The 16,722-nt window shown below is 43.2% G+C and overlaps 2 protein-coding genes across 5 annotated transcripts in view; one reads left to right on the top strand and one right to left on the bottom strand.

Moving 5' to 3' along the window:
* GTF2E2 (general transcription factor IIE subunit 2) overlaps positions 1 to 1,388 on the top strand; it is a 31,224-nt gene extending 29,836 nt beyond the window's left edge. The window contains exons 7-8 of the mRNA XM_072991875.2: positions 81 to 196; positions 858 to 1,388. Of these exons, the coding sequence (XP_072847976.1) occupies positions 81 to 196; positions 858 to 974 (233 nt within the window). The 3' untranslated portion in view covers positions 975 to 1,388. The remainder of the gene's footprint in view (positions 1 to 80; positions 197 to 857) is intronic.
* Positions 1,389 to 11,978: 10,590 nt separating this feature from the next.
* The window catches only part of RBPMS (RNA binding protein, mRNA processing factor), a 99,297-nt gene continuing 94,553 nt past the window's right edge, over positions 11,979 to 16,722 (bottom strand). The window contains exons 8-9 of one of the 4 annotated variants that reach the window (XM_072991871.2): positions 13,914 to 14,020; positions 11,979 to 13,248 (exon numbers count right to left, since the gene is read on the bottom strand). The gene's annotated coding sequence lies outside the window, so the exon portion shown is untranslated. The remainder of the gene's footprint in view (positions 13,249 to 13,913; positions 14,021 to 16,722) is intronic. The other 3 variants (XM_072991873.2, XM_072991872.2, XM_072991874.2) reach the window with 3 other exon arrangements.

Genomic DNA, 16,722 nt, shown 5'->3' with positions numbered 1-16,722 from the left:
CTGTAACTGATAAAGATAGATTCTTGTTCATGAATATATCTATTGCCATATCTAATTAGTGCCACTTTTTGGCATTTTAGAATTTCAAAAACTTTGGAGGAGTGTTCCTGTGGACTCCATGGATGAAGAAAAAATAGAAGAGTATCTGAAACGTCAGGGTATTTCTTCAATGCAGGATGCAGGCCCCAAGAAAATAGTAAGAACATTACAGATTTCCACAAATGCTTTGCTGGCTTTGCTTGATGTATTCTATTTAGTGTTGAAGAGTCAATTACGTGAAATTGAGTATGGACAGAATTAATGGAATTCATATTAAATGGAGGCATATGTTGATTGAAACACTTCAGGAAAAGTGTCAGGGTTAAAATGATACAGGGTGGTTCTCTGTGTTAGAGTTGCAAATCACAAATGAGGCCGTTGTTCTTTTCCTTCTACTGGCCCCTGTCCCAGTTTGTCTTGGAGCTGGGAGGCTTTGGGATGCCAGGTAGATACCAACAGCTATTTGATTTTTTTAATGGACCAGTTCCTCTGTCTCTTTTGAGTGGTTTTCAAATGTAAGTACAGATGTCTTCCTCCCTCCTGGTAGTGGTGCTAGTGCTTGTGGCCTTGGACCTGGAGAACTCCAAAATAAGCAGCATCTCTGTTTCACCCCTGTGTATTGTGCTCCCCCCTAGACAGACAGAGACCTTTGTATGGGCTGCCAACTCCTCTTGAGAGGTAGCTCTTGCTCTTACGCCTTGCCTGTGCTGGTGAGACAGGATGCTGGTCTACATGGGCCTTTGGCCTGATCCAGCTTGTTCTCAACGGCTTTATTTTTAAATACCCTAAACATGAATGCCCCATATTTCTCTTTTCAGGCTCCTATTCAGAGGAGAAAGAAGCCTGCTTCTCAGAAGAAACGGAGGTTCAAGACCCACAATGACCATTTGGCTGGGGTACTGAAGGATTACTCTGATGTGGTTCCAACTAAATAGTGGCTCATCTTGAACAGACCATTGTGAGATTGGAGTGTTCACTGAGCAGCTGCTCAGTAGCTCTGAAGGACAAGGGTCCTGTTTATAATGTGATGTGGTTCTCCCCTCCTTTTCCTAGTCCTGTGGCAACCAAGAAGAAACAGCTCTTGAAGTGAAGGATAAATCTGAGTTCTTATTTCATCGGCTAACACAAACTTGGATCAAGGCTGTTCACTGTCATAGACTTTTGGTATCAGGGTGAGAGATGTTCAACCTGTAACGCAAACATCCGTGTTCATTTAAGTCTTCTTTGAAGAATTCATTGGGGTCCTGAGGGTATTTTCTTTTCTTCATCTGAGATTGACTTAGAGATAAAACTGAGTATTTGTTTATCAGTATAAAAAAACTGTTTATAATAAAATAATTTGAGAAAGATCAGGTCTTTCCGTATGGGTGTATTTATGAATTGATGGAACAGCAATAAGGCTGTTTGTTCTCTTCTAGAAACAGAAGACAAAAGAGAACTTGTACAATCCTAGCATGCAGCTTAAAAAGACACATTTGATACATAAATGCCTTATTTGGGCTAAGACTCCTTATATAATTTTTTTCACAAAATGATCCTGCTCGGACTATCTTGAAGATCACTCTTAATTTTCAGAAGAGTCTCAACTGGTCATTTGTGCAGACAGCACTCAGATGATGAAAGTTGTACTTTGTCTCATTGATAATCTCCATAGTCCTAACGTACAGGTCAGCCTCTGTTGCAAATGCAAGATTGATACCAGGTACATCTCCCAGCTCATTTGTCTGCTGCTTTCCCTGGTCATATCCTTACTAAATGTCTATAGAAGGGTAACACCATCATTCTGTAACTTCCGGAGAAACAGGCTTTGTTTCAGGTTTTATTTCGTAATTTAGTCAATTCCTTGTTTCAGCTTCATTGGATTGAGAAAAGAATGAGTCAGTTAGGCATTTTGTATGACCCATCCAATCATCGGGGGGGGGGGGACTTGGATTGTTTTCTTGAACAATCTGGCACACTTAGGAATCCAACCCCTGCAGCCCCATTTTGAAAACCAAGATATTAATACATGTGTGTTTCTTTTCTATATATTATTATTCAAAATGACATGTTTTAGTTTAGTATTTCAATATTTGGGCTGTTAATGGGCCTGGCATGAAGCCACTATAATGTTTCTCTGTGAGAAGCGCGGGGAAGGGGGAATGAAGGCAAAAATATGTGTCTTCCTAATTATTTACATTTGTAAGGTGGCCGGGTTAAAATTAATAACTTGTCAGTGTGTATATGTTCCATTCTAGAAACATGAAGGACAATTAGGCAAAACTTCTCCATTCTCTAGGCAGTTTTGCAGTTGCTGCTGATGGAGCTAGCCGTTATCTATCAGGCAGTAGGTAAGGACAAGTCTTTTTTGGAAAAAAAAAAAACACGAAAGCTCCTAATTCTCTTGAGTATATATTTTCTGAGGTATGCAGGAGATCACAGCTTCTTGTGAGTCCACAACCAGTAAATCTATTTCAGCATGAATGTCATATGTAGTCTATGGCTTGCACCACTTAAAAGCCTGAACATCACAAATTGAGAGTATAATTTTTAAGTTTTACCCAGTTGGCACTAAAGATACAGATCGATTGGCTACTGCTCTACAAATTGGTATGACAGAAAGGTAATTTAATTTCCTCCCCTGATACTTGTATCTATAGGGCAGAGACTTATGGGGAAGGACAGGGGGAATAAAAAGGAAGAACCAGCAGGATTTTGCATGGTTGCCTGAGAGAACTGACATAAAGCAGGTTGTAATGCCTCTGATCTATAATTCATCACAATTCTTCCAGGCTTTTAGAGATTGGAGGGAGGAAAGGCAAGCTAGGTTGGACAAATTGTGTAAAGAATGCCCATTTGGCTTTTCCTGTCATTTCTTATAAGTGCAGGCAGTGGGTGAGAGGACCCTGGGGAATGCCAGGCTCTTGATACCTGCTGATGAAAAGGGATTTGAAGGTTGGGATAACTATGGTTATAGTGATGGCAGTGACATCCAGTTACTTCCACTTTTGTGGCTTACATTCAGGTAGCTGCATATGTATTTTCCAGACCGCTGTTGCCTGGAGACTACTCTTTTTAGTACCAGCACAGCAAAGTGGTCAAAACTCTGGCTGGCTTGCCCTCTCACTTGCTGCCAGCTTGATTAGAATGGCTGGGGTGCTGCTTGGTGTTTTGCCAGCACATGCACGCAAGGTGTCAACTAAAGCCCAGGAAAGGAGCCATCCTGCAATTCAGTCTAAGCTGCCTGGAATTTGCTTCTCTTCCTCCTCACAACCAGCTGTGTATGTGTGTATGTTTTCCAGTGTCCTGTTGGTGAGCTGAGGAGGAGGAGAAGGCAGGGTGGAAGCACAGGAGGTGGGTGGGTAATAGAAAGCCCTGTCAGCTGCTGTTGCCCTTGCATTTCGCAAGCCAAGCAAGAAAAAGGAGAGGAGCTGTTCTCCTTCGTGGTCCCTGTGAATACACATTAATACACACTAATGGGTTAATCTGCGCTCGAGCAGAGCATCTTCGGAAACTTCCACAGCTTTAAGCACTTGGTGCCAGGACCTCCCCTACACCTAGCTATATAACTCTGCCCCCGGCACCTAGCCCTCAGTTCTTTTTTGGACCGCCGCTGTAGTAGCAACTCTGTTTGGAACTTCGCAAGTAAAAACAAATTCTATTTCTTATATTTCCTTTCTTTGACCTCCCTTGTTCTTTCTTCTAAATAACAAGTTCTTCTGCCTGGGCGGTTTGTTGGTGTGCGGCTTTTAGTCAGAAAACTGATGTTATTCTTGATAACTTGCCCAAGCTCCCGAAGGGTGGCATGGTCATTTGCGGTGTAACAACTGCAAGTACCTGGTGATGCTCCTACCAGCCTAGGGCATACCGGGAACGTCAAAGGCCTCAACCCCAAAGTTACCAGCCGCCACCTATAGGCATGTGGGCAGGCAGCGCCCTGACCAGCAGATCTGCAGGCAGGACCACAAAACCGAGCGGTCTCTTTACTGCACCTAACTTCTATGTCGTTGACCAGTCTGGTCCCTCGTCTTTCTGATTGGTGTTCCATCATGTTAATATTTAGGTACTGTTTATCGTAGCTACAGGCTATGCTATTGAATTCAATATACCCCACTGTTTTTTTCTTCAGGGGCTTGCTTCCCTGTCCTACAGGTCCACTGACCCCTGGGGCTGATGGCATCTACTACAGCCATTGGACAGCATGCTCAACTGAGGATGCGGTCACTTCAAGCCTGGTTTCTCTCACTTTTCAGATATCTTGTGACCACCCATCCACGTTGCTCCAGGTGACTCTGGAACTCGCTGCATAACTGGACTGGTGGGGATCCCCCCCTATGCATAGGGAGACCCTTTGGTCTCTTGACCCGGTTGGTTCAGTCAGTGGTGGATGCCAGCCCGCCGGGCAGGCAGTCTGGCTTGTTTGCACCACTACGTTGCCCTTGGCCACTGGTGGCGGCCTTCATATCATTGTGCTGGAACTCCTGGCAAACACCAAGGCCTTTTGGGCCTCTGAGCCCCTACTCTGGGGTTGGGTGGTCCAGGTCGCATCAGGCGATACCACTGCACTTTATTAGATAAACAAGCAGGGCGGCACTCACTCCTTACGCCTTCTCTTTCGCACCATTGACCTTTCGGAATTGTGTTATGCTTGCCACATTTATCCAGTGGCCGTACATTTCGCAGGCAGGAACAATTCCGTAGTAAACAGTCCTGTCCTCACAAGCGGGCTCTCAACAATGCCATCTTTCGCCGACTCCAGAATAGACGTTTTCGCATCCCAGACGAACAAGATGTGTGCCATGTGCTGCTCCTGAACCAGCATCAGCTGTAACTCCCTAGGGAGCGCTTCCTGATGAATTGGTCACAGGGCCTCCTTTACAGGTTTCCACCTTTCCCCCTTCTTCAGAGAACTGTTGTTCGAGTCCAACATGAGTGTGCAAACGTCATGCTTGGTCGCCTCGCTAGCCATGGTTCTCGATCCTGCTCCCATGAGCTGCAGAATACATCAGGCTGCAGCTGGTCCCTCACCTACTATCTCAGGACAAGGGTCAGATGTTTCATCCAGGCCTTGTGTCCGTCTACCTGTCAGCTTGGAGTCTTCCCCGACAGTAACATACATGCTCAATCATGCTCGCAAACCTTCTACCTTCTTGACCTACTCCTTTAATGGGTAGGCGTTCTGTCACTTTGCATCAAGACGACATTTGCCTACTAGGCCAATATCTCTGGATGCATTCCTTCAGTTTCCCCTTCACCTGTTTCACCTGGGACTGGCCCATTCTACCTGCAAGCTATTTCTCCGAGGCCTGGAGAATATGTGCCCTGTCTATAGAACACACCTCAGTGGTCTCTCCAATTACTTCTTTAGCAGCTTTTGAGGCCTCCCTTTAAGCCCTTGGTGTCAGCATCGCTCTGCTTGCTAGCCCTCAAGACTGCTTTTCTCCTGGCGATATCCTTAGCTTGCAGGGCTGGAGGACTGGCTACACTAAGAGCAGATCCTCTTTTCTGCAAAGTAACCTTATGGCCAGACCTTACCTTCTTCCCTAAGGTATTTTCTGCCTTCCATTTGAACCAGCCAGCTGTTCTTCCTGTCTTCTATCCCACTCCATCTTCTCTGTGTGAGACAGCACTGCACGCTCTAGATGGGAAGCGTGGTCTGTCGTATGATGTGCATCGCATGACCACTTTTTGTGCCTCACAGCGTCTCCTTGTCACCTTTGCTGGCTCCTCCTTTGGAGCACCAGCTTCCTCTCGGACCATCTCTAGATGGATGGTCCAGGCCGTCCGTCTTGCCTATAACTTGGCAAAGACTCCTCTTCCAAAATCGCTGAGAGCTCACTCTGCTAGAGATGTAGCATCCTCAATGGCCTTTCTCCATGGAGTGGACATTGCGGATGTCTGCCACACTGCCATATGTGCCACTATGTCTACTTTCATTTCACACTACCGCCTGGATGTCTGGCCCAAGGCTCAGGCTGCGGTAGGTTGAGCTGTCCTGGCTTCTGCACTTTTATGACGTCCCTCCTCCTGGTTAGTCAGCTTGCCAGTCACCCATTAGTGTGTATTCATGAAGGAGAAAAGAGGTTTCTTACCTGCAAATCTGGTTCTTCGAGTGGTCCTCTGAATTCACACGTCCCACCCTCCTCCCCACTGTCCATCATGTGTGCTATGGCATCCTGGGCAGCAGCGGTCAGTTCTTTGGAACTGAGGGCTAGGTGCCGTGAGCGGAGTTATATAGCCAGGTGTAGGGGAGGTCCCAGCACCAAGTGCTTAAAGCTGTGGAAGTTTCCGAAGCTGCTCTGCTCGAGTGCAGATTAACCTATTAGTGTGTATTAGTATGAATTCACAGAGGACCACTTGAAGAACCAGAGTTACAGGTAAGTAACCTCTTGTATCTGGATGGAAGCTTCTCCCTCCCCTCCCCATTGTTTCCTGCCCCCAACCCCTGTAGTTGCAGCTAAGTCATAAATTGGAGCATGTGAATGTGTGCTCACACATCCTTGGAAAGAAAGAATACTGTACGTGTGTGTGTTCATGAATGTGTTAAGTCTTGTGGAGAGACCTGCACTTCTGAATTTATGACACTACTGGTGTACACTACCATTCTTATTGTTTAATACAATCCACCCAGGCCACAAGGCTTTGACTCAAAATTTCACTTTTATGTTTGTTCAATGTTTTTGCAATCTGTGTGACATTTCCAGGTTCCTTCTCTCATGGTCTTGATTCCTTCATAGTTCCCATTGGGTCCTCTATAGGTCCTGGTTCAGTTTCCCTCCTCTGGGATACAATTCACATCATCCTTACTATGGAAAAACTAACTCAGCTGCATACTACTTATCTTACCACTGTATTTTTATGTCAGCTCAGAAGCGAAACCAGTGAATTCACTTGCTCCCAAATAAGCAAATATAGATTGGTAGTAGAGATGCTTGCCACTCCTGGCAGGAGGCAGGATGACAAGCCTCCCTGCAAGGTCGAAGAGTGGTGAGCGGATGAGTTTAATAATGCCGTCAGGTTTGTTGAAGCTGAGATGAGTTCTCCTAAGGATATTAATGTGGGTGTAGGGCTGAGGACTGTGTAACCCTCTGGATGTTGTTGACTCTAATTCTGATCAGCCGTAGCCAACATGACCAATGATGGGAACTGTGGTAGCGCTAGATGTTCCTTTGCCTTCTATCAGACACACCTGGGGAATGTCTCATAGTATTGATTGAGAAATATTAAAACATTTTGCTTACACAGCAAAAGGTCCAGAAGTAGCCAGCTGGCTATTTTCACTGTGTTGTCTAGTTAACCAATGTGTGTTCATACTGTTCTCCAGCCACCTTTGCCTATCCAAGATGACAATCAGGTGTTCAGATTACATCAAAAGAAACTCAGGTAAGAAATTAACTTAATTAATGAAGATGCTTAACTTGCTTCAGGTTCAGATTAGTTCTTTGAGTGTCTGATTTTGAAGTTGTAGAACAGTTAATTTCAGAACAGAACTACAGTTCTAATCTGATAAGGAAAAAAGCAAAGCATGCTGTTTATATACCGCCCCATAGTGCTTAAAGCACTCTCTGGGCAGTTCATAAGTTAATTATGCAGGCTACACATCCGCACCCCCGTGAACTGGGTGCTCATTTTTCCAACCTCGGAAGGATGGAAGGCTGAGTTAACCTTGAGCCGGCTACCTGGGATTGAACCCCAGGTTGTGAGCAGTTTTGGCTGCAGTATAGCACTTTAACCACTGTGCCACGAGGCTCCATGGTGGCAAGTCGCCTGTTCATTCATACTGTATAGGATCACATGTTATGTGATGGCTTGCAGTTTTAAATGAACCACTACAGGCTAATCAACACAGACTCAGCAGTTACAATGCGTTTTCTCAGCACTGCACAATGTATATAAGACCAAGTAGTGGGCAAACTATTAATAGCTGTGCCTATCTAAACTAATCTTAGGATTTTTGTTCTTTTTATTTCCTTGGATTTGTATTCCATGGTTGAGCAAAACGCATCCCTGAAGCTATTGTTGGGCCATAACTTGCACCTTCCCTCACTACTGTCTACACTTGCTTGACTGCAGGGAGTTTTTTGTTCCACAACATCTGGAGGGCTGCCATTTGATCCACCAATGTATTCTGTGATGTCCTTCCACAGTGAGGCAGTTTATGCCCATGCAAGGAGGGGCAGCAATGATTCTTGACAATTTCCCTTGCCCCCTCTAGCCTTCTCTGTCTGTCTCATCCCCTCCAAGAGAGTTCAGGGACTCTGCAGCACATCTGTTACAAGGGTAGTAAAGCAACTGCAGAAAACCAGCTCTCTCAAAGTCTATTGGGACAGGGCATCTTCTGGGAATAGAGGAATATCTTTGGATACAAATATGAATGGAAATCTGAGCATCGGAAATGTGCAGGACATTTCTGTCTGCCAGGGAGCGATTTTCTGTCAGCACAAATCATGCAAAACTCTAATAACCGTTACCTTGCTTATGTGGGCTTTCAAAAATTAGAAGCATCATGTGGACTGCCTCCATCTTCTTTGACCTACCAACCATTTTTTTCTTTGCTTGCAATGTGTGTGCCTAGTTTCACAAAGAGAAAAGATAAAGGTTCTGCATAGAAATATTTTGTACAGGTTGTAGGAACCTCAAGGAAAAAACACATACACATTCTTATTCTAGGAGTCAGGGTTACTGGACTCTGGGCAGTCTATCCCAACTAGGCTTGTGAAGAATGTTCACAAAATTCTTTGTGCATTGTGTTTAGGCTGTCGCAATGAGACATTTTGACAGAGTAATTTTCAAGCATTTTCAGGGAAAAGCAAGACAAGGAATGGTTTTTTCCCCCCTCAAGCTCTGTGTAATTTGTGCACACTTTCTCTACACAAAACTAATGTCCTTTCTTTTTGAGAAATGAACCACACATACCTAGAAAAACTGGCTGGTTGGTTAAAAAACTGCAAGCAGTCTGCCTTTTCCAGTGCTTTCAGGCCTGAAAGACCAGGCGACAAGCAGCCACCATTGTCATTTATGCAATTTGTATCATAGGGTATTCACTTCCTTGGGTCATTTTTAGGAAAAAGGATAAAAATATTTTAAATGCACACCACACATACAAACAAAACTTGTTCTCCTGTTAATAGCACCACGAAACTGTTCATGCTCGTGCAGGTCAAGGAGAGGAATGTTACAGTTCATCATCCTCATATGCAAGATCACACAGTTTACATACCAAGTCTCAGCATGTTTAGACATCAGAGTGAAGAGTCATAGTCAGACTCCCTTACATCTATTTTTTTACAACTCTTTCACATGGAATCCCTTTATCAGTGATGCTATGACTTAGATCCAGATTAACACTTGTGTGGATGGGCTAGAGAAGTAGGCTTTCCTGCCACTCCTACTCCCCCCCTGCAAAAAAAAAAAAAAAAAAAAAGCAACACAAGCAGGACTCTGCTGATGGGGGTAAACTCTTATGCAGAGGGAGGGGCAAAATCAAGTGGAAGCAATTCACATGACTGGATCCTTTCTTTTCATGGAAGGAAACTCCTCGATCCAAAGCTATAGCAAGTTTGCACATTTGACAATATCCTAAATAATTCAAGGTCATCAATTCCAAAAAGCAATTTACTAGCACAAGTGACATAAATTTTCTCAAATGGTGCAGAGCAGAAAACCACTGTGATACAGTCGACTGCCATAAGGAAGTTATACTCATTGTTTTTATTTTTAGAAAATTACAATAGAAAAGTACCTTTCAACAACTTTTTTTAAAAAAATCATAAACAAACTGGAAGCATCATCTGTTTCAGTGATTGTAAAGAGGTGATACATAAAAATCACTTTTTTGCTCAGTAAGTCCAACACATTTCTTTTTAGCGTTATTTAACACCTGCTGCCACACTGCAATTTTGTTCAACTCATCATTTCTTTCTGAGTATTTTCAGAGAGTATTTTCCAATCCACTTGTTTCATTGTTCTGCTATAACAAAAGCTTAGACTTCTTGATATTACACTTGTATTTTTCCTGTAACATATTTTAAAAGACTGTGACATCACTTATTGTCATGGTGAGTAATAATACCTAGTACAGAAGCAGATTCAAAGAAGTTGAATTACATTGGACTCCAGTGAGAAAGCGAACACCATCTGACCCAGTGTTGTTAACAGAAGTGGTGGAGTAACTGTAGGGCAAAGGTGCCAGGTGTGTGGCCCTTTAAATTTGTTGAATTGCAGCTCCCATCAGTCCTTCTCATTAGCTATATTTGCTAAGATCCATAGGAGTTCAAAGACAGCAAATCTGAAGTGCTGCATGTTCCCCAGTCCTACAGTTGCATGCCGAGAGAGATTTAAGTTTCTAGCAAGAGGGTTTCTAACTGCATGGAATGTATGCAGCAGCAAGGAAAGCTACATCTGAGACAGAAGAAGAGACCCCTGCAATGAAGAAATGAGCACCCCAGCTTGCTGAATGACAGTGCAACCCTAAGCCTGTCTGCTTAGAAATCCCCGTGAATTCAGTAGGACTTACTGCCAGGTAAGCACCTATAAGATCCCAGCCTAAAGAAATTAGAGGAGTGTCCCATGAAAATGCAGATTAATTCTTATAGCCTGTTTTCAGCCAGAAAGAACATGAGCAGAGTAGCTTTATTTTCTAAAACCATATTATTTTCTTTTAAAAATAATGTTACCCAATAAATAGCCCTACGAAGCCTAGTATTGCTGTGATTTATTTAATGATATGATTGCTGGTGAAGTAACTTGAATGAGTAAGTACAGGTTTCCCAAGAAATGATTCTACAAGAACACAGTGAGGGGCTCTGCTGATAGTATTCTGAGTAGAGAGCAACAAGGATTTGTATACTCTGTAATTTCCATAATCACCTTCAGACAAGGAGAATTTAGCTTAAGTTTCAGCTTCTCTGTGTTTTTATGTGTGTTAAGCAGTTGTCTAGTTACATCACTGAGACCTCAATTTTATGTACCATTATTAAATAGAGTGAAGTGTTCTCAATACCATGTAACTGACTGTATTAGACTGTCAGATCACAGAGTATATACCATATTTTTCTGTGTATAAGACTACTTTTGTCTAAAATCTTTAAACTAAAAATTGAGAGTTGTCTTATACACAGAAGTAAGGTGACGAGAGAACAAAAACAAGTGGAGGGGAAAGCAGGGATCAAAGTGATCCTGCAGCACTTTGATCCCTTTCCCCCTACCCTTGCTAATCCCCACTTAGATTTCTTAATTTCGGATTAGAAAAGTGGGGGCATCTTATACATGGGGTATCTTATACACAGAAAAATATGGTAAGTTACATTCACTTGATTCTGCGTGTCACACCTCAAAATGGTGACATTAATCAGACTAAAAAGGGGTGTCTCATCCAATCCAGCCCAAATGATCACTTGGCCACCAAGAATTCCTGGTCCTTTAAGAGAAAAGCATCTAGCGGTACATCAGCACATACATCATATAGTATGAAAGAACTGGGTGTCAGTATCTTCTACATGCAAAGGATGCCAGGGACAGCTCTTGCCACATGCGGTGGGGGCACAACCTTGTGACTACAGGCATCCCCTCCCCCCCAAATAATTTTACCAAGTTCTGTCTTAAGAAGTGGCACAATGTCTTGGATCTACACAAGTCACAGCAGGAACTGGTTTTTGGTTTTTTTTTTGCCCACTGCAGCCACTGTGTACTTAAACCAAGTGTACAAAGAATATAGCACCCTGCATGTATTCTACAGCAGTGGTCCCCAACCTTGGGCCTTCAGATGTTCTTGGACTACAACTCCCAGAAGCCTTCACCACCACCTCTGATGGCCAGGATTTCTGGGAGTTGAAGTCCAAAAACATCTGGAGGCCCAAGGTTGGGGACCACTGCTCTACAGAGAATGTGAAACCACCACCACCGAGTGGGTGGGGATGCTGGCTTGGTTCTTTATAAGAATTGCTTCTATAGATCAACAAATGGGCACATACAGGTGCGACTGCTCAGGAAAATACCTTGTTAGCAAAAACTAAGTGCTCACAAGACAATCCTTTCACTAAGGGCCTAGATCCAGCAAAAGCCATTGGCAAAGGAGATGGGAGAATCTGGTTTGACAGCAGAAGCTAAGCTTTGCTTGGCTGCCCTCCTGTGTTTCCCAGGAATAAATGCTATGACTGTTCTGAGCTTTGTAAAATAGCTTTTTTGGATTACAATGCACAGAATCTTCCTGTTATTGTGGCCAGTCAGTTCTGTGAATTATATCCAAAAGATAACTCTCCCAAACTGTACTGACACCTAACCTACCGATATTTCAAAGACACATGTATGCAAAGCATTACATTTCTTTCAAACATATAGATTGTAGGGATGATGGCAATCCATATTCCTTGCAGAACACATGCGTACAACTAGATTATTTCCCTCCCCTTTTTTTCTGCTGGGTAAGCACATAGGGTATACAACTGCATGCTGATAAGTGTGTGATACAGACAACTGCACCCCCTTTCCTAATAATGCCCCCATCCTATCCAGCTGTGATTGTCACAGAAATGCATTTAGCTTTTTCCCTTGGCTTTCCACCGTTCCTGTGTTTTCCTTACAGCCATATTTCCAAATTATGTGATGAAATACAGAAAATACAGTATGAATCAGGTAGTAGATTCTGTTCCTGATGCAAAACAGTAAACTGTAATACAGCCTAAAGTTACAAAAAAGGTATTTCTGATTGTCTTGCTCAATATAATTTGGCACAATTAAGATAAACATGTACATGTACAACAAGAACACTTAATATGTTCAACACACATCATCTCGGGCTCCCAGCCAAGATAGCCAAAAATGTCTATATATATTTTAACAATACACTTTTAAAAATCTGAACAGAATTTAAAAACATGCCTTGAACATGCAGCTTAAAAGGACAGGGAAAAGGAGACTTAATTACAGGCATTCAAAAGTCAAGCACATAATTAGTAATTCAACCAAGCATAAGACTCTTCTACTTAAAATGCTTGATACAAAAATACGTGTTCTCTTTGTTTTGCTTGAAAATACCTTTTCCAACCAGATGTTCCCCCATGCTTTTTAGAGTTTGCATTCTTCTTTCTTTAACATTTTATACAGTGTAGAAGAGGAACACATTACTACTTAATATTTTTTTTTAATTTCTAAGAAGCAGATGTGTGATAGAGGCTGTGGCAAAGTCTTGAAGGAATCCGAGCTTGTGTGAGGTTTTTTTTTCCAAGCCTGCTAAGAAACAGGGAAGATACACCAATTAGAAAGACAACAACAATCAAGGGAAGGGTGATGGCAATCAGGAACAGTCAGTCTTGGAACAGGGAGAAGGAGGGGAGTCTCTGGCTGCCCCTGTTCCCTAGAGCAGTGGTCCCCAACCTTGGGCCTCCAGATGTTCTTGGACTTCAACTCCCAGAAATCCTGGCCAGCAGAGGTGGTGGTGAAGGCTTCTGGGAGTTGAAGTCCAAGAACACCTGGAGGCCCAAGGTTGGTGACCACTGCCCTAGAGGTCATAATCCTGCAGATCTGTCAATACACAGCACATTCTGACCTTTTAGGTCAGATGTATCAATCACGGAAGGCCGAGGCTTTAAAAAAGCCCTTCAAACATCTTGCTAAATCAGATAAGATTTTGCAAATTTGTGTGCAACTCAGAAGCTACTGGTGTAACCCAAAAGCAGCCAACTGATATTTTCACAGCCCAAGAAATTTCCGTCTTTCACTGACTTCTTTGATTTGGAAGATACATGGAAAGAGCATTATGCAGCCTCTACCGGTCTGCTCCTCTTGATTCAAAGCAACCACCACAGTGAAGAGGGAGATAGTGGGCCTGGGTCTTGGCTTGCCCTGCCGAGCAAATAAGGCTGTTCAGCTCCCCCAGATCAAGAGCCTTCACTTACCTACCACAATGCAAGTCTGAAGATGAAGGAAAGATACCAGTAGCGACTTAGGAAGAATGCATTAATACCCACAAGACAGATTGTAGCCGCCATCACACACCTGGTACCTGTGAGAGGAAGATAGATGCACTATTACACACACTCTGTGCTTCTTTAGAATGAAACATGTAATAAGACAAAGGGCATTTCTAACACTATTGTGAATCAATCCTTCCTCACATCATAAAAGCAGACTGGATGCACAACATGTGAAGGTTACCACAAATACCAGCATCTTCTGAAAAGCTTATCAAATCTCAATTTAAGCAAAACAGTATTTGCAAGAAATTTAATGTCAGTATTGCTCCCCATAACTGAACCAAGAGACTAAATTCTCCAAGTCTGCCCACTAAAGGGAGTTTCATATGAAACACTGAGAAGAAGGAAAAAGGGGGAACTCCGAACACAATTTATTTATTTATTTATTTTTTGGACTTATATACCGCCCCATAGCGCTACAAGCACTCTCCGGGCGGTTTACAATTTTAATTATAAAGGCTACACAAATGGAACATTTCTTGCTCCAGGTCTTGAACTAGAACGTCAGTCCTTTCTCTATCCCATAAGGCTCAAACAGAGTACAGTGGTGCCTCGCTTAGCGATCGCTCCGTTGAGCGATGAAATCGCTTAGCGATGGGGTTTTGGCCATCGCCAGAGCGATTGCTTAGCGATGGCCCCTATGGGGAAAAATTGCTTTGCGATGATCGCGGGGAAGCGATCATGGCAAAGCGACCCTTTTTGCACAGCTGATCGGTGGTTCCAAAATGGCCGCAGGAAAAACAAAATGGCCGCTGTTTTGCCGCTGTTTTGCCTCGCTTTAGAGGCACTGAAAATGGCCACCCCTATGGAGGATCTTTGCATAAGGTCAGTTTTTAAGCCCATAGGGACGCATTAAACACGTTCTAATGCGTTTCTATGGGCTTTTTAAAATTGCTTTGCAATTAAATCGCTTAGCAACATTAACATCGCTAAGCGAGGCACCACTGTAATAGGAGGGTGAAACTTCTGAGAAGGATGTTTTTTCTGCCGCGTGGCTTTCCTCTTGCAGCGGTGAGGAAACTGTTGAAGGAACTGTTTCCAAATATGGTCCTTTGCGCATCTTGGCTCTGCTTGTCTAAAGCATTCCAGGTTTTAGAAGGAGAACATTAGACCTTAAATAATCCACAAGAACATTAGACCTTAAATTTCGAACACATTGCTCTTTCTCCTTGGCCCTGCCATTTCTCTCTCTCTCTCACACACACAAATGTGCTGGTATGAAAATAACATATAAGCTGTGGGTGTAAAAAAAAACCCACCAGCACCACCTAATCACACATGTTCGCTGGACTTTGGGAAATAAAATCGCTAAATATATCAGGGGAACGACATACACTGAATTTAAAGGAGAACAACACTACACCATCTTCATTTTCAAATGTGCTGGTGGGAGGAACAGGAATAAAAATACTGTATGGCCAAACAGTTCCGTGTGTGGAAGTACCTGGCTACAGAGCCAGGGTCCAAAGTTGAATTCACCACTATACATTCCAGAGCAGCCAGCCTGTGTGGCCTTGGGCAAGCTGCACAGTCCCAGGGTAAACCCGGAGGAAGGGAATGGCAAACCACTTCTGAGTCTTCTCTATCTGGAAAACGCTTTAAATGGTTGCCATAAGTCACAATTGACTTGATGGCACATATTTTTGCAAAAATTAAAGTAAAATACCATGGGGTAGATTTCACAGTTGGAATGATCAGAAGGAGGGATCTGTAGCTTAAGTTGCTGGTACTAAAGTAAAGGATAAAGCAAACCTCATACTAAATCTCACTGATATAAATGATGAGGTTGCAGCACCTGAAGACAATATCAGGAAGTATACCAAATCGGAGACAGCGAAAGAGGGAAATGTACTGCTGGCAGTAGAGAAGTAGCATTTGGATTCAGTCTAGTGATATCTACCTATGGCAGGAGTGGTGAACTTACCTGGCAGGGGAGACACCATGATCATCCCACAGTCTATCACTGCCAGTACAGGCTGGGAATTAAAGCCCTGAAGGTTCTCCATCCCTGGCCTAGGGGTTCATGTCACTTTCCTAGTCAGTACACAACTAAGGAAAACCCGTCACAAATCCCTGATCAGCCATCCCATTCCCTGGGTGGCTTAAAGCCAGCCACAATCTCTCAGTCAAACTTACCAAAGATACTGGCTATGAGGAGAAAAAATAGGCAGTGAAGAGATTGCATACACTGGGTGGGGACGGGCTGACTCTTCAGATGCTGTTGAGCTGTGACTCCCATCAGTCTGAACTAGCACTGTTTATAGTGATGGGTAATAAGTACTCTGCTACAACAGCTGGAGGGCCACCCCAATGAACACCCTAGTAAAATCCCTAGGTGACATGCAAGACAAAACACAATTCTGCTCATTTCCCTCTTTGTTTGCAAGGACATTTATAATCACCTGTTCTGGTTCAGAAACTAGGCCACTCAAGGCAGCCAACAACAGAAAACGCAACTCATAGAGCAAGTTATAAACAGACAGTACAATCACAGTTGGAGAAAAACAAAGGACAAACAGAAGAACAAGACAGCAAATCAAAACCAGGCAGCCAAAATTCTGCCTGAACATTTAAATGAAGAGAAATCTTTTCAACAAGCAGAACTGTCATCAAGGAAGCACATACCGTATTTTTTCCGTTTATAACATGCCCCTGTTTATAAGCCCCCCCTTTTCTAAACCCCAAATTAAGAAAACCTAGCTTTGAAGATTCAGCCTCTGGGCTCAGAATG

This window comes from Pogona vitticeps, chromosome 2 (genome assembly GCF_051106095.1).
Source record: "Pogona vitticeps strain Pit_001003342236 chromosome 2, PviZW2.1, whole genome shotgun sequence".
Classification (NCBI taxonomy): domain Eukaryota; kingdom Metazoa; phylum Chordata; class Lepidosauria; order Squamata; family Agamidae; genus Pogona; species Pogona vitticeps.
This window is presented reverse-complemented; position numbering and strand designations above follow the sequence as displayed.